At 38.5% G+C, this 21,165-nt stretch overlaps 2 protein-coding genes across 5 annotated transcripts in view; one reads left to right on the top strand and one right to left on the bottom strand.

The window, feature by feature from the left end:
- plxnb2a.3 (plexin b2a, tandem duplicate 3) overlaps positions 1-21,165 on the top strand; it is a 62,221-nt gene that overhangs the window by 39,988 nt on the left and 1,068 nt on the right. Inside the window, exons 1-6 of one of the 4 annotated variants that reach the window (XM_082166693.1) lie at positions 1,492-1,702; positions 6,159-7,285; positions 7,364-7,552; positions 8,744-8,872; positions 9,661-9,761; positions 11,531-12,518. In XM_082166693.1, the coding sequence (XP_082022819.1) occupies positions 6,161-7,285; positions 7,364-7,552; positions 8,744-8,872; positions 9,661-9,761; positions 11,531-11,657 (1,671 nt within the window). In that variant the 5' untranslated portion in view covers positions 1,492-1,702; positions 6,159-6,160 and the 3' untranslated portion in view covers positions 11,658-12,518. Of the gene's footprint in view, positions 1-1,491; positions 1,703-6,070; positions 7,286-7,363; positions 7,553-8,743; positions 8,873-9,660; positions 9,762-11,530; positions 13,579-21,165 lie in introns of those variants that run through there. The other 3 variants (XM_082166694.1, XM_082166691.1, XM_082166692.1) reach the window with 3 other exon arrangements.
- LOC309496013 (uncharacterized protein) lies at positions 16,573-21,018 on the bottom strand. Its single transcript, XM_082165934.1, has 8 exons — positions 20,477-21,018; positions 19,784-19,984; positions 18,768-19,469; positions 18,495-18,681; positions 18,036-18,157; positions 17,637-17,865; positions 17,253-17,405; positions 16,573-16,998 (listed from the first exon to the last, which is right to left on the bottom strand). The coding sequence occupies exons 1-8, from the start codon at positions 20,756-20,758 to the stop codon at positions 16,727-16,729; spliced, it is 2,148 nt and encodes a 715-aa protein (XP_082022060.1). The 5' UTR covers positions 20,759-21,018; the 3' UTR covers positions 16,573-16,726.

The raw sequence follows: 21,165 nt of genomic DNA, 5'->3' as shown, positions 1-21,165 counted from the left end.
TTATCTTGCCCCTATTACAATTTCAGAACTTCCTATTGAATTGTTCTACTCTGTGAAGCCTATTATTTGATACCAACCATCCATAAACCACAGAAATGAATTAATATAATCACATACTGATGCAATAGATTATAGAATCAGGGTTTAATCCTCCTTAGTACAAATAAATAGCTTCCGGTTATGTGTGTGTTTGTGTAAGCAACACTCCAGGCAATTAATCAATCAAAGCATAATTTTTGAAAGCCAAGAATGGATCTGGCTCCTGAAAGAGCTGCAAAGGAATTATTTAAATAATTGTCTTTTGATGATTTGTATTGTTTGCACTGGGAATAATCTGGGAATCTGATCAACAACACTGGACACTCTGGCAGTGTCTTCCTTCAAAGAGCTGCTCTCAGTCTTCATTAGTGGCTTCATTAGTGTTCTCACATCTCTGAGCACTCGTAATCAGGTTGATGATGAGAACTGGGTATTTCACGGCTCAAGTTGCCAACTGAAAGAATTATCGATTGAGTTGTCTTTATTTCTATTAAAATATTGAAAAGATATAAACTATTTGCCTATAAAAGCATATATATATGTGTGTGTGTGTGTGTGTGTGTGTGTGTGTGTGTGTGTGTGTGTGTGTGTGTGTGTGTGTGTGTGTGTGTGTGTGTGTGTGTGTGTGTGTGTGTGTATTTAGCCTATATGTGTGTGGATGAGCCAGATTATTGCAAATCTCAGATTTAGTGTAGGTGGGAGAGGAAAGGATCATTCTTTGATTCCAGCTCAGGCTTCACAGAGGGCCTGTGGGGGACCTCAAGGATGTTTGAAGTAAGGTTGGAGCAAAGAACTATTTCTGATTCCCACTTCCACTTTGGAAAAGGCATTTTTCAAGCACTTTTGCAGACTGATACAGGCGGAATGGATCTACGATCTGATAAGGGAAGAGAGACTTAAAACAGTCTCGAACCTAAACATTTGGAAGAATGTCTCATCACCATCAGATCCTTACCGAAATACAGACTCTGTGATTATAGCCACAGTTATTAAAGTATTAAAAGAGACAATCATGTAAACGGAACAGCCATTGAAGTTGGCTGCTGTATATTGTATGTAAGTTAATGTATTAACTTTACTGAAACTTATATTTCTGGTACCATATTCTGTTTTATTTTATGACCGTTTCTTTTTTTTCTTTTTTTTGATCCTTTAGCAACATTGCATGCCAGACTAAAGTTGAAATTAATATCAGTTATCTGTTATATTTAATTATTGTGTAGGCCTAAAATGTATCTGAATTTATCTTATTTTATTATGTCATTGTACTGAAACGTTGGCAATATTACATGCAAAATCATGCCATTGAAAACTTGAAATTGAATTTAAACTGATAAAGAGGTAAATGGATGCCTAGAGAGAACGCTAGAGGGTGCGGGTGGGTGAGAGAGCGCGCGAGTGCTCCCTCTAGTTAGTCGGGCAGGTTCATATGGGTTCAGGGTCCTGTGTGTACTCATCCATCAGCTGTGGGGACTTTTGCTCTATCGATTTTTATATCAGTCCACTTTTCGTATTACTGTTTTTTTTTCAGTAGCCTATTCTTCAGTATTTTCTTCAGTGATCTATTTGGGAGACGAATAATTTAATCTTTCCTCGCGATCGGTCTCTGGCAGTTTACGAACAGAAATCTTGATCTGCCTTTGCGAGTTGTTTCTCCAGAAAGGTGAGTGTTGAACTTTCAGTTTGTTTCAACTGGTTTACATTTTTCAGTCGCGCGTAAACTTTAAAAACAACGTGTGTTCGCTTTATTTCCTTGAGTCTCGCGCGTTACTTATGACTTTAACTGTTATTACGTTTGGTAAAATTTTATTAATTAGGCTAAATCAGAAGATGTATGTGATTTAAGTGGATTCACAGTTACCGCTTTTGAATGCTTATAACACTTACAACCCAAACATCAAGTCTCATTATTGACATTATTATTTTATTTATTTAGTTCTACATGTTGTGTTTGATTGACCGTGAATTGTCACAGCCCGAAGAAAGCACTCTGTTCCTGTCGTCATCATCTGAAGAGTTTCACTTAGCCACCTTCATTTCATTTTCTCCTGGCTTGTTTATTCTCCCAATTACACCCAGCTCTCATATTATACAAGCTGTTGTGATACAGTCTCTGTAAACTCTTACATATTGTTTCAATGTCTGACAGTTTTGAAGGTTTCAAACCAATTTGGTTACCGTTAGGCTACTGTATTAACCCACATCATTGCATTCTGCACATTTGAAATGCTAGGTGCACATGTTTGAGGATCATTTAAATCTGGATATGTAGGAGGCAGTGAAACACAGTTCATGTTTCATGAGTTGTAAATGATGCGCCAGCAGACAGACACAGAATTGTAGTTCACTCAAAGTCAGGTTTATTAAGCTCGTACTAGGGTTTATATTGCAAGTCTTGGACTTTAACCAAACTCCTTAACAGGAAGAGTGTAGTAGATAAAGATAAACGACTCCTTATATGGTAAGGAAATAATTATGGTGGCTTCTTATAGGAAATAACGGTAACACTTTACAATACGGGTGCACTAATAAGCATTAATTCATGCTTAACTGATGCACAGATAATCATGTGTTAATGTATGACTCATGAAGAAATAAACCATTAACTAATGATTACTGCATCAGTAACTAATAAAGATTCTGAATGATTAATAGATTAAGTAATATATGAATTGTTATTAATTAAATGTGTCATAATGTATTAATTCCTTAATAACTTATTTTATTAACTAAAAGTGTAAATTAATACGTTAATTACCACAGTTGGTCAAAGCAATGTACTTCAACTTCCAGTTGTCTGCTTTAATTAATCATTAACTAATGATTTGCAAATGTATCATTATGTTATGACTTTACTTGTTGAGGCACATGACTATTAGCTAATTGTTAGTAATATGCCATTTTGGTTTTGACATCCACACTAAGCCATGGATTTCAATTTCCAACCATGTACAACCATTTCACTGAGTCCGATGAACCTTGTTGTTCATGGCACAGGACTATGTCAGGTTAACCTTGAGGTCGTGGAACACTGAAAACATGCGGTCAAGCTCTGCTATTTCATAACAGTGTCTAGACTGGACAAAGACAATAGAACATCCATTAGAGTCTGTGATACTACACTGGATGTGGCGTGACACTACACAACAAAACCCCGACAGTAAACCGATGCCACACTCTATTTCTGACGTACTCAGAGCTCTTGTGCTAGTTCTGTTACGAAGGACAAATAGACTTGCAATGGTCTGTCATGTCCAGTGTAGACAGCTGGTCTCGTCCAGTTTAAACACAGTGTAACAGCTTCAGGAGTTCAGATTCTGGTGTGCTGATATTTGTGTGCAGCCCAACTCACCCATCCTTCAAACACATTCTTTGACATTACATTCACTGCATGTGCAAACTGTCAAAACCCATAAATGACATATTACTTAACAATTAATTAATAGTCATGTGCCTCAACAAGTAAAGTCATAACATAATGATACATTTGCAAATCATTAGTTAATGATTAATTAAAGCAGACAACTGGAAGTTGAAGTACATTGCTTTGACCAACTGTGGTAATTAACACATTAATTTACACTTTTAGTTAATAAAATAAGTTATTAAGGAATTAATACATTATGACACATTTAATTAATAACAATTCATATATTACTTAATCTATTAATCATTTAGAATCTTTATTAGTTACTGATGCAGTAATCATTAATTAATGGTTTAAGGCCAATTTATACTTCTGCGTCGGGTGCGCGTAGAAGGTACGGCGTAGCAGGTACGGCGTAGCATACGCATTGACGTGTACCATACGTCGTACCCTTCGCCGTACCCTGACGCGCACCTCCTCAAAAATGTAACTACGCGTCGCGGCGACGCGGACCGCAAGATCTGTGATTGGTCGGCTGGATAGCATCGCGTTTCCTCCTACGCATTTCCGGAAGGATCTTCTGCACTCTGCACCGCCCGCCCGCCATTTTTAAATTCCGAAGATCAGTGAAGAGCCATGGAAATAGACCAAGTGACCGAGAGATTGCTTGAAGAAGTGCGGAAATACAGCCATCTGTATGACTCCTTCAGTCGCCATTGCTCGTAGAAACCTAAACTCAAAACAGCCGCGAGGAATGTAAACACAGTGGAACTGGAACATTAAAACCCACCCGCGCCAACTAGCGTTTCGGCGGTGTAACTGCAGAGCAACACAGACATTCGCAGAAGTATAAATGCTCACGACGGCGTCGCCTACGTGCGTAGCCTACGACGTACACTACGGCGTACACTCGACGCAGAAGTATAAATTGGGCTTAAGTCATACATTAACACATGATTATCTGTGCATCAGTTAAGCATGAATTCATGCAGATTAGTGCACCCGTATTGTAAAGTGTTACCGAAATAACTAATACGTGCCTTAAGGGCTTCTGTGACTAAACAGTTTAAAAAAGAAATGAGTGATATGAGATGCAAACATTATCTCTTAACACTATCCACATGATATTTGAAGTATAAAAGTGCATGGTGCACACATATTAGGTACAATATTAAATTTTGTATTATTCTATTCTGTAACTTTTTTTTTATCAGTATTTAGTAAGTCAGTGTTAATGAAATACAAGCTTATTTATAATAATTTTTTCTCTTGCCATCAGTTGTACACATAGGCTTGTATTTAGCAAGCATCTCCATTTTTATTGTTCCAACTTAGGGTTATGGACTTCAACACACCCAAAACCTGGATTCCTTCTGGATTTATCCTGGACTTTTTGTGTTACAGACATAAGTTATACTTCAAAAAATGTGGGTTGTTTGCCATATTTAGGGAAAAGACCACTAGAGACCACAAGAAGTTTTATGTTCACACCAAGTACGATGGCCCTTGTGAAATACTGCTGTGCCCCTGTAAAACATTACTGATAAATCATTGTCTGTCAATGGAGATTATACTGACCTGAGAATCATTGTCCCTGATAACATTTAAGCAGTCATGTCCTGTGTATTTTCCATCAACTGTTTTAAATCAGAATGAATTCTGTGAGAATAGGGAAGTACACACCACAACTATAACAATAACGACGCAGAGAAATTATATTGTTTGAATCACTTTCAGAATAAATTTTTCCAGCTGATGAACGAATAATAACGCTGACTGCCAATCAGAATCCATTCGACTTTAACATGCAAATCAAGGAGTGTGTCATGAATCACACTGCATTCTTTTGTGATCACATGGCTTGCTTAGTCAGAGCTGTGTGGCACACTCAGCACAAATATCAAGTCTGTACTGAGAGACTGGCATTATTGTTTCTGTTAATAATTTGACCTTGTGTATGGGGGGAGATGGGATCATCAGTACAGATAATTATAATGAAACTTGTCAGTTTGCCAAAACTTCTCCTTCCTGTCACATTTTACTAAAGCCGTACAGTCCAGACAATTTGCTCATGTCATTCAAGATGTTTATGTCTTTCTTTCTTCAGTCGAAAAGAAATTAAGGTTTTTGAGGAAAACATTCAATTTTTCTCCATATAGTGGACTTCAATGGCAACCAATGGGTTGAAGGTCCATATTGCAGTTTCAATGCAGCTTCAAAGGGCTCTACGCGATCCCAGCCGAGGAATAAGGGTCTTATCTAAAAAAAAAACCGGCCATTTTCTAAAAAATATCAAATTTTATATACTTTTTAACCACACATGCTCATCTTGCCAGGGTTTTTCTCGCGTTCTTTAAAAAAAAAAAAAAAGCTATGATTTTTCCACTGGATTTCATAGTTTTGTAAGATAAAGTTTTTCATATATTAATAATATTTTGAACAAAACTGCTTTTCTTTTTTTTCCCTCTAATAAAAAAAAGATTATGCCAAACTCTTTATGATTGGACAGTTGTATCAACCCTGACAGTTTTTACTTTATGCCCCCCAAAATATAGAAATTCAGAAATGAAAAACATGCTCATCATAAGAGAGGTGTATTTAAGTCATTGTATGTGTGAATTGCATGTATGTTTGAATAAAAAAAAAAATCCAGACACCCTAGTGGTTTGGTGATGACTTTTTCACAGGCCATGTAACTTGGTAATGAACCTCTCATGTGACATAAATATTGTTTTCTTTCTCTCTCTTCAAGAGATGGCATGGAGGGCCCTGGCAGTGCTGTCCCTGCTGCTGTGTTTTGGTTCATCTTGCTGTGATGATACTCAAGACCAGTTCTTGTCTGCAACTGTCATCAACAATGTCGTTCAGGACCCTCAAACCGGACGAATCTACCTTGGTGCCATAAATGGGATCTATCAGCTGAACTCTCAACTACAGCTGGAGAGCAGTGCTGTAACTGGCCCTAAGAATGACAACCCACAGTGCACTCCACCGATCACTGCACAGTGCACTGACGCAAAGGAAACAAACAACATCAACAAACTCCTGCTGGTTAACTCCGCCAATGGCACCCTAGTCGTTTGCGGAAGCCTTTTCAGGGGCATCTGCTCTTTGGTAAACCTTCACAGCGTGGACAAACCGGTGTACTACAGTGACACCAAAGGCGAGAAGACATACGTGGGCAGCTGCGAGGAGTCTGTTGCAGTGGTGGGGGTCATTTCTTATTATATAGATGGTAGCTCTAATGAAAACCTCAGTGTATTTCTAGTAGGGAAGGGCTACGGTGGCTCGGATAGCTCAAAACTCATCAGCACTCGGTTGCTGCAGGAGCATTTGGAAATGGATGTTTTCGAGAACATGGTTGAAGCTTCCACTGTGCAAGCTAGCCCTTTTGTCCAGCGCTACCTCCATGACTTTCGCCATGCATTCAAGGATAACGGTTACATCTACTTCCTGTTCTCACGCACTTCGGGCACCAGTGACAGCAGGAAGATCACGTTTGTAGCACGCCTGTGCGAAAATGACCATCATTATTATTCTTACACTGAACTTCAGCTCAAGTGCACCGTCGATGTTGAACAACAGGAGTACATGTACAACAAGGTCCAAGCGGCATATCTGGCCAAACCTGGTGAAGTTTTGGCTAGGAATATCACCTCTTCGAATCTCAACGATAAGGTTCTATTTGTGGTGTTCAGTGCGGATGAGGACGGCGGTCGATCAGCCTTGTGCATGTACCCACTCAACAGCATTAACTCTAGGCTTGAGGAGGTGATTGAATCCTGCTACATAGGAGAAGTTCTGGAGGACGAGAAACCAAAGACCGTTTATTCACCCTACATATCCAAGACAGAGGCCATCTGCAAGACCAAAAGAGATGTGAGTTGTATTTCTACAACTCTTGTTGTGTGGTCGTTTACAACCTTTTTGAATGTGCTGTGTATTTTCGCCCAACAGAAGAATATGGTGAAGGAATATAAATGTGGTGCAGAGTTCCTGCCATCTCCACTAGCCAGTAAACCTGAGTATGCTCTGTCTGTCAAACCCATCTACACCCAAAATGACATGCTGACAGCTGTAGCTGTAGCGGTGGAGAATGAGCACACGGTGGCATTCTTGGGAACTGGTGGAGCAGATGTCTTAAAGGTGAGTCCCATTCCAGGGTCTGGTTTCTATTCTCTTTAAAGACCCCCTGAAATCAAAATTTTAAGTTTTTTAGCTATCATGAATAAGCTGTTGTATTCCAAACCAATGAAAAACTTTGCATTTAGAAGATATAAAAATTCAAAAGTTACAGTCCCTCACTTCCATTAAAATGCAATCATGGATTTTTGTCATCACCGCGGACTTCAGCTTCTCATCACATCTTCTGTCCAATCAAATGCTCTCTAGAATGTAAACTGTCCCGCCCCCTATGCTATAAATACTACCTGGCCAAAGCGACCGTTGCGTTGACACGCCGCAGCAATATGGGTTTTTGCCAGGGTCGATATTATCCCCACCACTTTCTGAAACATCTCGTGGCATGGATGTACTTAATACAAATAAATACAACATCTCCATCTAACTAGCAGGGCATTAATTTAGTTCCTTTGTCAAATAAGAGGCGTTCTAGCGTTGAAATGTGATGTTTTTTAAATCAAGCTGCTGAGGCTCGCGCACATGCTCGGTTTTGATGAGAAAAAAAAACGATACGAGTGTGGATTAGAACACAGAACCTCTGACACGCTGGGCAAAAGTTCTACCACTAGACCATTAAAGTACTCAAGCTACATTCACGGATCTATAGATTTATTGCGATTTATTCACGTGAAAATTCTCGGCTCTAACAATATATATTAGTAGATCTCATACATGACAAATCCAATGTACTATTGTAATTGATTTCTGGACATCATAATGTTATTTTTTCCTAAATGTTTATTGTACACAAATATTGTACATATATCTTAGCATTTTATAGCAACCTCCACCCCCCCACACACCTGTCCCACCCACTTTTTAAAACAAAATTACGCCGCTGGTTGGAGATGTGTGTTCGGATGCTCAAGTTTTTTTCCGGTTTCCAACTGTACGTTGGTTAAGAATGAAATGGCTAGAATTTATTCAGGTAAATTTCAGGTTTTACTGCTGTGGGGGTCTGGCTTTGTGCAATAACATGGGCTGGTAAACCCAAGGATGGATGATTTATGAGCTACAACCACTTGAGCAATGCACTTATCCCCAGGACTTGCTCTAGCTGTACTACCCCTGTAATATAGTGTTTACTTGTAAGTCGCTTTGGATAAAAGCATTTTCAAAATGAATAAGTTGAGTTCATTAACTTTTCGCTTGCAGGTGCATCTTGACTCCAGCCACAATGACTTTTATCACAGAATTCAAGGGGAACGGGCAGATGGTGGGGTGAACAAAAACCTCTTTTTTGATTCAACTTTGGATCACTTGTACATCACCACTGGCAGAAAGGTTTGTCCATGTACACATTCACAACACTTATAATGTTAAGATAACAGATTACGTTGAGTCAACAGAGATCATCCACTGGTTAAAATCTGTTTGAATAAGGTTGGTTTGCCAACTTTAAAGAAAGGATTTTTGAATGGAATGACAGAAAATATATACAAATGTCACATGATATCACACATCTTGGCGACATCCCTAGAGTATGTTAACTGTCACAAAAAAGTGACAGCAGGCTGTATTCATATTCTTTTAGCCAATCAGAAGACTGCAAGGCGCTTCCTTCCCATCAATCATTTTACAAATTAACAAGGCAGCCCATATATTAGTAAATTAGAAGCAGGAAGCTGAGGTGTATCATTCAAGTTAACAGGCATATTTCGCTTCATAAGCAGTTGTCATTTGTTGTGCATTTTTGTGTACACTGTTTTGCTACCAATGCTTCTTATACCTCTGAGATGACGTGTGTGCTAATTTACACCTCAAATTCTTGGTTCCTGACTATAACCTTTGGGTCCTAAAGGTACAGTCATATTAACCATTGCTCTTGCATATTTTTTGTGGGCAAACACCAATAATTTCAGTTGGAATCCGCCCTATCGGGAGTTTCTCTTGAGGAGAAAATTTGCCCCATTGACCAACAGAAAACTGCTTGGACTTGACAATGGACTTCCATTGTGACCACAGCTTAACATTCTTAATGGAGAAGCAGAACCTTCAGTTACAGATGCATCAGCTATTAGGCATCTTAAACTAAATAAATAAACAGCATTTCTTGCTTCTCTTTTGTGTAGATCACCAAAGTGCCAGTGCATTCCTGTGAGCAGAATAATGACTGTCACTCATGTGTGTCCCAACTGGACCCATATTGTGGCTGGTGTGTGTTGGAGGGCCGGTAAGTCTGTTAGATTCATTTTATTACCAAACGCACAACATAATTTGGGCATTCTTGTCCAGTAAATGACAGGACAAGTAATAACATTGCCACACTACAACAGAGTTTGATATTTCTACTGCCAAATAAAAGACTCATTGTTCCTTTGGGTCATGTGACTTCCATCTCTATTAAAGTATGTTTTAGAGCAGGAAACTGTTTAGAAATCTCGTTTTAACCCTCTGGGGTTGAAAATAAACAGGGTGTGCTTTCTGCCTCTCTGTCTCTGTGAACTTTTTTTTTTAGAGCACGTCTTTAAACTTAAACAAAACTCAGCGAATACTTGTCACACAGACATGCGCAATGTATCTTTATAAACATTTACGTGTCTACTTTTAAATAATTTAATTCAAAACAAAAACAAATATTCTCTTTATGTAATCTGTATGAAAAGAGAGAGATGTCAGTCTGAAGCTCATTATCTGCTACTGTGAACGCTTACGGAGAGCGCGCGTTATTGAAATGCAAATGATCTGAGGAGACCCATGCAAACCTGTCAACTCCCACATCAATTTGATAAAACGCATCAAGTTTAATCAGATTCATGTACTTTACGTCGTCTTGGGACGCTGTGAATAACAATAATAGCGTAATAATAATAACAATCCTGGGAAAATTTACCTCAGAAGTGCTGGTTTCAGTTTTATTTCATGGAGCAATGGATCCAACTGAGGATTGTGAATAGCAAGTTCTATTAAACGACAGTAGTGTCTTTAAATGACAAAAAGACTGTTTAAATATGAATCCTGCGTGTTATGCATGTCTCTGTGTGAATGAATAGCACAGATGCGCTCTTTTGTTCACTACATGCACTTATATTAGTAGACATGCTATTTTTACATGAACATGAACACATCGACTAGTTTGGCTTTTCCCAAACTATATTGCTATACGGAGATGAGTGAAATCGACTGAAATATGTTGAAATAAAATGTCTTTATATAAGCAACGTTCTAAACTGCAAATTAACATTTTATATGCCCTATATTAATATATCATAAAAAGATATATTACAGACTTAATATGAATGTTTTGACAAGATTTCGTTGACAAGTTATGGATAGATTATGAAGTGTTCAATGTAAACTACTGTCAATACTGCCACACCAATGAAGCTTGTGTTCGCCAATTTCTGCTCATATGTTAAATATATAATATGGGATGTCTTGTCAATGTAAAGTAGGTATATTGAATTATCAACTAAGATGTTATTATATTGTTTGTTCCAATGTATGTTCAAGGTAGGATGATTTTCACATCATTTTGAAGCAAAAACTCTAAGCTACAACATCCATTAGTCAAAAGTCTTGTGGACATATTTAGTATGTGTTTTGTGGCTTTTCTGTTTTTTCAATAACCATGCATAAATGTTATTCTCTCAAAAATACAAACATGTACATAAATGTTGCTCACATATTATTGTAGCCCTGTTTGTGCTGAATGGAGTATAATGAACTTTTGCCATTTAATATGTTTATAAGCAACTGAAAAAAGCACAAATGTCAGGGCATGTAAAAAAATCTCAAGGGGCCCCAAAGACATGTTGGACCCCTAAAGGTAAAAAAAAAAACTCTTTAGTTTAGTTAACCTCTAAAATATGGTGTAATCTGAGTCTTGGAGTTTACTGTTAAATTTTAGCTAGTGCTACAGTATTACATACCTGTGTTAAGCCCAGTTAAAGGAAATGCAGTGTGGCTCATTACCCATGTTTGTCTGCTTTTCTCCTGCAGTTGTACAAGGAAGAAGGATTGTCGCAAGGGAGATGGAGAGAATGCCTGGTTGTGGAGTCCAAAACAAACATGTGTATCCATTCAGTCCTCAGTCAGAACTCAGGAGGCATTCTGTATCAGAACGTAAGGCGGGTGCCAGCCAATCTGGGCTACCACTCAAGAAAACTAAAGGCTCTCATGAGAATTAACATTTGAACTCTCTCTTGCATATGTAACAGCAACATCCGAGACGCACCACAGAGTGCAGCTCACACCTGACTTTTACAATATCCCCCTGCTCCCCCTTCTCCTCCTCACCTAAAACTAACTGAAAACCTATGCAATGTTAAAGGAACACGCCGACTTTTTGGGACTTTAGCTTATTCACCGTATCCCCCAGAGTTAGATAAGTCCATACACACCCTTTTCATCTCCGTGCGTGCCGTAAATCTGTCTGACGCACCCACCGCTAGCCTAGCTTAGCAAATAACTCCGCCCAAGTTGCAGTGCTTCGCCTTCTGAGAATAGTTCCCAGTATGTATACAGTTAGAAGATGGCTGTCTCATGTGACCTTGTTATTTGTACACGCTGTGACTATACACATCACAACATGTAAATAGGAAAATGTTGGCGTTATTTTGTCACTTATTGAGAGCAGTATGCTAGCTGGAGCCGTTTACCTCCAGTCTTTGTGCTAAGCTAGGCTAGCGGTGGGTGCGTCAAGACAGAGTTACGGCACGCACGGAGATGAAAAGGGTATGTATGGACTTATCTAACTCTGAGGAATACCTTGAATAAGCTAAAGTCCCAAAAAGTCAGCGTGTTCCTCATTTAGCAGAGCCAAGAATACTTAGCATTTCTGCAGGAACGACAGAGATGGTTTACTGCATAAAGAGGACTGCAGAAAGGAGATATTCTGCTTGTCCTGGACAGCTCAGCACCTCATGGATCGTGGCCTCTTGGAAGAGTAACAGAAGATCTACTGGATTCCAAAGGACTCATAAGAACTGTTAAACTTAAAGGGATACTCCACCGTTTTTTCATATTAAACTATGTTATTCCCTTAACTAAGACGAGTTGATACATACCTCTCTCGTCTCAGTGCGTGCACTAAATTGCTCTGTCTTGCGGCGAAACTTTGTTAGCACTTAGCTTAGCCCAGTTCATTCAATAGGGGCCAAGCAGAGAAGCTACCAAACACCTCCACGTTTTCCCTATTTAAATACAGTTACTCGAGTAGTGTAACTCGACCTAGGACGGTGACACAAAACAAAACGTTGCGCTTTTCTAAGCGTGTAAAATGGATAACTATATTGTATGGCGGAATACCATAGCAAGTGCTTGGGAGCACTTTGACTTGGCGCAGTAATATCTTCACTCGTGAAAAATCCTCTCACCGGCCCCGCTCCCTCTCCTCCTCCCTCTCATTTCCGTCAATGGAACCAACGTGACTTTTACCACCTGTGCTATTAGCAAACTGCAAGAGATCATTTGCAATGGCGGACTTTGTAGATGATTATGACTTGTTTGTAGCAGACCCAGAGCCATATCTGTTTGAACCCGAGTACAGAGGAATTAGCTCTTATGGACCGTGAGAGGGAAGAAAGATATGAACCAGAACAGACCGGTGGTACAATATATTCAGTTCCTGAAATATTTGGTTCCAATGGGTGGAGCTACCATGAATATTTACGAGACCATAGCGTGGGCGGGGCGACAAATACAAGCGAGTGGAACGGAAATTATTAGCGTGAGCGCCTGCTCGTTTTGTTTTATGGATTATTTATTTCAAACAGGTAATAAAGATGAACGAAGTTAATCTTAAACTACTCGTATATATTTTATAAATAATTCATCGTTTTGTAGCATGTGTTTCAGTACTCTGAGTTTACCTGAACTGAACTAATCCTCTAGAAAGCGTTGCAAGACCTACAATAAAGGCATATTTCTCCAAATTTTCCCAGATTAATTGTTGCTGACATTATAGAACTGTTCGTTTCTCTTGAATTACTGAGATTAGGATTTTTAAAGGTGTGTGATTGCTGGTTAAATAAATATTTACAAATATATTCTTGTGTCTTTATTCTGTCTTCCAAAGTTGTCTGCATATTATTAAAATAGCCTTTAAATTATAGGCTGATAGCTCAAGACGACATAAGAACTTGGAGTTGCATGTTGCATGCTTTGGATGTTGCTTTATACTGACTCAACTGAAAATCTTTTTGATACACAACCTTTACTTTATCAAAGGTTATCATAAATGTTAAGCTTCAGATGCATTAACAGTTGTTTTCTCTAGCAATGCTTTAGAACAGTGGTCAAATTAATTGATAATAATGACTAACCATTAATCATAAAAATTAGGCCTACATCTTATCAGTTTAGTAATGTTATCATTCTTATGTAATCTTTTTGTAAACAAGTGAACAGAAAAACACACTGGTGTAGAAGGCATGGGTATACCAAAATATTAAGGAAAGGTATATTTATAAATACATATTTGAATAATATAGTAAACATTTTATTAGTCCTGCTGTATTAATTTTCTCTTGTCTAACATTCTTGTTTTTATAGCTGAATATGAATAAAATATGTAATTTTAAGACACTGTATCTTACTATAAAAATAATTTCGAGTTAATGAATGAATGCTTTAAAAAAAACTCAATAAATGCTTTAAAAAAAACTCAATAATTTTTTCACAGAAATATGTTGAGGCAGATGTTTTTGTTTATCAATTTTAAACAGTCTAGATCATATTTAGGATAGGTAGATAACTTTATGCATATAGTTTTATATTATAAAAATTATATGTATTATATTCTTTAACTGAGAATACTTTTTAATTATATGTCCATATCCCACCACACCTGAGAAACTGACCTCTATTTCTGACCTCTATGTCTGTGCAATTTACTATTGTACACAGCTTTGGCCAATAAATAATTGGTTCAGTACATATAGTTTGTGAAGCATTCAGCATCCAGTTAGCTATGGTGATGTTTTAAAATAATAACGAGTCTCAACCACAATTCATATAAATAACCTACCCATCTTTGTTGAATTTGTCAGTTGGGCTGTCAATATAAGGAAATGTTTAAAACCTTGTATGAATTGAAAGAAAATCTGGAAAGGTTCCTCATGGTGTTTCAAATTTTTTTTTAAAATATGTCCTTCTTAGAAGGGCACATAACTTCACAATGAGAGGTGAGTTAAGTAACACTTAGTGATTTCTGTCTCTTCATGATCAAAACATACTACTTTTAGATGAAGTCTTATTCTATAGTATACAGTGAGGTTTTTATTTGCTAGATGCAAACACCCTTAATGTTGTACTCCCATGCATGATATCAGTGAAAGAAAATTAGAAATTTGGCATTGCCAAATAAAAAACTACATTAAATGAATCAATTTGCTTGAGTTTTGTCTCTGTTTTATTACAATTAAGTGCACTTACCTTTGGAATGGTAGTGATTCAAAACTACAAATTGCACAAACTGAGTATAAAATTACTTTAGTTGGACCTTGCTATGTATACATCAATACAATTGAAATAATTATCACTTAATTTGACCAATGTTCTAAAGCATTAAAACAACTGTTAAAGCAACTGAAGCTTAACATTTATGATTACCTTTGACAGTTGTGTATCAAAAAGATTTTCAGTTGAGTGTAAAGCAACATTCAAAGCATGCAACAACATGCAACTCCAAGTTGCCTATGTTGTCTTGAGCTATATCATCCTATAAAAGCTATTTCAATAATAGCCTATACAGACAACTTTGGGAGACAGAATCAAAACACAAGAATATATTTGTAAATATTTATTTAAACATGCAATAATAGACATTTAAAAAGCTTAATCTCAGTCATTCGTGAGAAACGAACAGTTATGAGTAGTTTAAGACAAAACGCGATCTGAGGCGCTCACGCTAATAATTTCTGTTCCACTCGCTTGTATACGCCCCGCCCATGCACGCTATGGTCTCGTAAATATTCATGGTAGCTCCACCCATTGGAACCAAATATTTCAGGAACCGAATATATTGTAACACCGGAGCCGGCGAAAGAACACGGGCAAACAGCAATTGGTGGTGCACCGTGCAAGTGTGACTGTTGCGAACAGATGCCGACCGAAATTGAGAGCCTGTGCTGTTCAGAATGGGACCAGGTGTTGCCATCGAAGGTGGGGGTCAATGTAGATCCAGAAGACCCTGGACAAATCGCATGTGTCGCGGCAAGCGACGCGTTTGCAGCGATGATTCACCCGGCAGTCGTCAAATTTTTCTTTCATCGTGACAAAGTCAATTGGAGGAAACGACCCACCCCGAGTGGACCAGATGGCCAGCTATCCTCAGAGTAAGTGCTATCTGAAACCATTGAAATATGCCTATGTATCATGTTTTCATTTATAAATGTATATACTTAGCCTATCTCTATCTTCTCAGTCAAAATAGGTTGGTTTCCTACCGGATAGTGCTGGAATGGGCCCTACAGGGCGAAACTTTGGGCAGAGGCAATCGGAAACCACTGCCATCATGTGTGGTCGTCGGGACTATACGACAAAGATATCCTTCTGAGTCCGGTGTCTATGTTGGATTTCAAGAACTACATGAGGCAATGGATATGTAGGCATATGACTGTTACTGGACAATATGTGCTGGGCCCTGAGTTCAGACCTAAATTATGTTTACATGTTTCATAGACATCTGTGGGACAATTGCACTGCAGCTTGCGTCAGAATAGTAGACTACCTGTTTGTATATTTTTCTATATTACAACCATTATGTAGATGTCTTTCTATCACTTTTTTATTTTCAATTTCCTCATTTGTATTCAATTCAGTTTCCTATATTTGATGTGTATAAATAAAGCTTTGAACCTACAACATCTAGAGTTATACTTTTATCTCGTTTGCTAAATCAAATGGCTTCTGATATAATCACTCATGCAACATCAAGGATCTTTATTTCAATTCAATCCCATAGTAAATAGAATAGGCCATGTGTTCTCTAGGCAAAAGGTGTTTTGTCAGATTTGTTCAAACATAAGTGAAGTCACAAATTTGGAAAATACGTAATTTATTTAACAATATAACAACAAAAATATTAACTATAATAAATGACATTTGCCTTCTACACTTGCTATGCAAGTACAAGTCCCCTCCTGTGGTTTTTCAATGGCACAGGTTCTTTTTCATGTCAGCTGTAAACAAGAGTTACAATGGCTCCGATGGACCTTTGAATCTTGAGGTGTGTGACTGTATGACCTCCTCTTTGCTGGGCTTTGTTTGCAATGCAATGTTGGCAGCTAGGCGAGGTATTTGGATACGGGATGATGCGTCTTTGAATCTGATTGTGGGGTCAAGTCGTCTTTGGATCACTCTGTCCATGAGGTCATCTCTGAATTTTTTAGTCGTCTTCACATCGATTGGTCTAGCAATCCACTGCTTTGATTGCTTTTGAAAGACAACATTGTGTCTTGTGAGGCCTGAAATAAAAAATAGTATGAACGAACGTGCTTGAAGTATGGTAAATGTATAATTTTGATATTTATAATGTTATTACAAAAGTTATGACTGTGGCTATTTATGTTTTTTATGCAAAAAAAAAAAAAATTCATTAGTCAGTCATATCTGTGCCAGCATTTATTTGAAGATCATGTTCATGTATGGATGACACATAGAGAAGTGCAGGGAAAATACACAGTGACATTACAGTAATTTGCATTCCTTTAGTACCCACCAGCTGCTGTTGTTGCCTGTTCCCGCTTTGTGGAGTGATTCTCATTGTGATCCATAATGGCTAGCATAGTGCGTGCCTTCATTGAAGGGTATTGAAAATGAAGTCGCTTTGGACAGTACTTCAAAAGGGCATTGTGAAACACCTCAAGTTGTCCTGAAAAATAAAACAAAAGAAAATGCTTTACAATGTAAAAACAAGAGCATGAAAAGTTGTGTATTCTTTCGAAGCACTGTATCATGAATGGGATGCATAGTATTATTGATCAAGTCTGGTGTAGTCTTGCTGCATTATTGCAAAATAGTTTCTCAGAACCTATTCTCACTGAGACAGACTTGACTTGAACCATATTACTATTCTGCATGTCAAACTCTTTGATAAACATACCTGTGTGTTTGAACAGTGTCATCTGTTGTAGGTCTTTTATGAGACGTGTGTCCATAATCATTGCTTGAAGGGCTTTGAAGGCAGGGGAATTCCCTTTTAGCCACCTCTTTGTTCTTTGTTCCTCTGCTGACAAGTCCTGATGGAAACATCTGTATTCCGTTCCGTTTTCTTCCCAGCGATGGACCCCAGTGATGTGGTGTTGGAGAGACATCCATCGTCGGAGCAGCTCCTGAAAACACAAGAGCAGAGGCACACTTTTAACCGTCTGTAATACAATACAGTTGGCTTCCATGTTGAAGACCAAAAATTTGATGTACATTTGAGCTGCATATAGCATTTGATGTATATAATAACATAGAATATCACTTTGTGATGAGCTGTTTCTGTATGCTTTGGTACCTTTGCATCTCCTTTGGAGGTGCAACAGCTCCACCACATGTGGTTGCTGACACTCTTGACCCAAGGAGCAAGATCCTTGTATTCTTTTCTGTTGGATGCTGCAACCATTTTTTTTTTAAATCCTGAAAAATTATAGAAAAGAATTACTATGGGTAATCTCATGCCTATGGTATGACTATGACATAGACTATGGTGGCGCACCATTTCAGCCATATCTGTTACATACATACTTGTGTTTCAGTCTCTTTTGCATGTTTTTGGCTTTTGCATTAATTTTAAAAAATGTATCACTACCAAATTAGGTACAATTAGCTATAGAAACATGGAAATGAGTGCACCGCACACATTATACAGACCCATAAAAAAAACTTTTGTGAAACACTGGTAACAGACAATAATGGAGATAAAATATTTGGGGTTGTTTTCTAGCTATACAGCTTAGACTAACAGTAAACTAACCTTTGGCGACATGCCACGGATCAAACTGATGAATGATATGAGGATATTCTTCTCTCATAATTTTTCTTATGGACGGATGCCGGTCTGTGGTGACCACTTTTACATCAATGCCCTCATCCAGGATCTTCTCCAGGCCTTTCTTGAAGGCCAGTGGTTCCATTGCGACCGAACTGGAGGCCTGGGAAACCTATAGAGCACAAATGAATGCATGATGACATTTAAAAACATGTTATAGAATTTACCATAGATTTTTGGAAATAATTGACAATTTACCTGCATCATCTCAAACCCCACGATCTGGTTAGTGGAGTCATCCATAAAAGAATACGTGTTGTATTTGCTGGAGTGTCCGGGGCTGTCACTTCTGCCGTCTCCACTTAGCTGCACTCCTTCACCGTCTTCGCTTTGGCAAATTAATCTTGCTTTGATTATGTTCTCCTGTTGTGTGTATGATTTCTCAATCACTGGGAGCAGGTAGCTTGCCTGTATGTTGTAAAAAGTTGCCTCCAGGGGCAACTGCAGGTTGAAAAGTCCAGCCCAGTCAGCTATGTCAGTGTATGTTGAGCCGGTAAAGAGAGTGGCAGCTGCTGCGAAAAGGTTATTTTCCGCCATTCCACGTATATTGGGACATGACTCCCATTGTCCCATATGGCCATTGCTGCATTGCCAATTTATATTGATTCTACTGCCGAACTGTGTTACTGTCTGGTTCAGGTCACACATCGCAGCACCACAGGTTGTACATTTCTGAAAGAGTTCCATGAGTTTGGACTCATTTACAATCCACTTCCTCTCCTTCCAACCTCTGGCTTGTCCAGAGATGCTTGAAGAGCTTCCTGTGGTGGTGGTGGAGGGGCTTGAATTTGGCACAAAGCTGGTGTCTGCGGTATCAACAGCAGGCTCTGAGGTCATGCTGACATCAAACACTGATGTTGCACTCATATCCATCACAGTAGCTTCAATGTGGTGTGTTTCCTGTTGTAGACAAATAAAAATAAAAATATGCATTGGTTTTGCATACCAGTGCCACATCCAGTACATCTTGAGTAAACAATTACATGACTTGATAGGAAATAAAGTGTAATGGTTTCCATAAATTGTATTATGGATTATTGATAGCAAACATAGAAGCTGGTCACTCAAATACAAGACTTTTTCTTGGTCTACACATGACCATCATTGTGGATGTCGATGCAGTGTCCTAGACATGAATCAGATGTCAAATAAATGTAGGTCATATTGCAATCATACAGTAAGTCTGTATAAAACATGAAGATTCATTAGCTTACCGATTGCATTGTCCATGTGGGAGCCAGGGCAACAGCTGGTTTGCTTGAATGTAAAGGACTGGTTAGCTGTACAGACAAGGGCACTTTGAATGTAGCAGTAGGCTCTTCAGCTCTGTGCTTCTGGGGGGTTGAATGAGGTACACCAACAAAAAAGTTTTCCTCTTGTTCTGGCAGATCTTGCTGTACGTCATTCAACTCTGCCTGTATAATAATTGACACAATTATGACAGAAATAACAATGACAATAATTATTATTTTGGAAAGCAAATAAAAACACTACCATAATTTATATTTATATATTTTTTACATTCTTCCGAGTAAGTATTGTATTGTATAAAGTATTGTCACAGGGTATTACATAAGTAGACAGTAGCCTACTCTTTCAGTGTTTCACCTGAGACAAAAATACCCCTCCCCGTACAATTAGTCAAGGTATTAGCATGGTAAACGTAACCTTGCAGTCTCATGATACAGAGAATCAGATTTATTGACACTATAACGTTATACTACGGGCTTATACGGTTTTAGGCTTATACTGCATTTTTATTTCTGAGCTCAGTCCTTATGTAAATCAAACAGTCACTTCTTATTGCCTGTCTCAGAAGCGCACTGATTTCACAGCTAACTTATGTTACTCAGCTAAGGTTACTGACACTTCCAGGACAACCAAATACCATGCAAAAGTACACTTACAGCGTTGGGTGATGATCCACTTTGTTGTGTTAGTGATTTGAATATTGTCGGTGTAGCCTCATCCTTTAGGCGTGTTCCTGTGCAGGTATAGTCCTCCGCTGTGAAATGCTCGGAGCAAACACGCCACTTCTTCAGAGTCATCAACGGTGTTTTTGGATTCTTGTTCAAAGCAGCTAACCAAGCTCTCCGCTGTATGTGGTGAGTTGGAATTCTGTGAAACATGACGGCACTATATACCTTCTCCTTGTTATCACAACCCTTTACGATGCACGTTATAACCATGATTGTCCACAAACTATCTTCCTACAACCTGATACTTCGTCAACTCTGCTCAAACTACTACTAACGTTACTGGTGCAGGTCACGTTGGTTCTATTGACGGAAATGAGAGAGAGGAGGAGAAGGACCGGGGGACGGTGAGAGGATTTTTCACGAGTGAAGATATTACTGCGCCAAGTCAAAGTGCTCCCAAGCACTTGCTATGGTATTCCGCCATACAATATAGTTATCCATTTTACACGCTTAGAAAAGCGCGACGTTTTGTTTTGTGTCACCGTCCTAGGTCGAGTTACACTACTCGAGTAACTGTATTTAAATAGGGAAAACGTAGAGCTGTTTGGTAGCTTCTCTGCTTGGCCCCTATCCGATTGTTAAGTCTGACGTCACGCGTGACGTTTAGCCTTTTCCGG

The sequence above is a fragment of the Leuciscus leuciscus genome, assembly GCF_965113295.1.
Source record: "Leuciscus leuciscus genome assembly, chromosome: 4".
In the NCBI taxonomy this organism is placed as follows: Eukaryota; Metazoa; Chordata; class Actinopteri; order Cypriniformes; family Leuciscidae; genus Leuciscus; species Leuciscus leuciscus.
The sequence above is the reverse complement of the archived record's forward strand: the minus strand, read 5'-3'. Positions and strand labels throughout refer to the sequence as shown.

Coding starts and splice junctions, on each gene's coding strand:
- LOC309496013 (XM_082165934.1), bottom strand. CDS start 20,758: ATGGTTATAACGTGCATCGTAAAGGGTTGTGATAACAAGGAGAAGGTA. Junction 19,470..19,783: donor CCACATGGACAATGCAATCG/GTAAGCTAATGA, acceptor TGTCTACAACAG/GAAACACACCACATTGAAGC. Junction 17,866..18,035: donor CCTCCAAAGGAGATGCAAAG/GTACCAAAGCAT, acceptor TTGTGTTTTCAG/GAGCTGCTCCGACGATGGAT.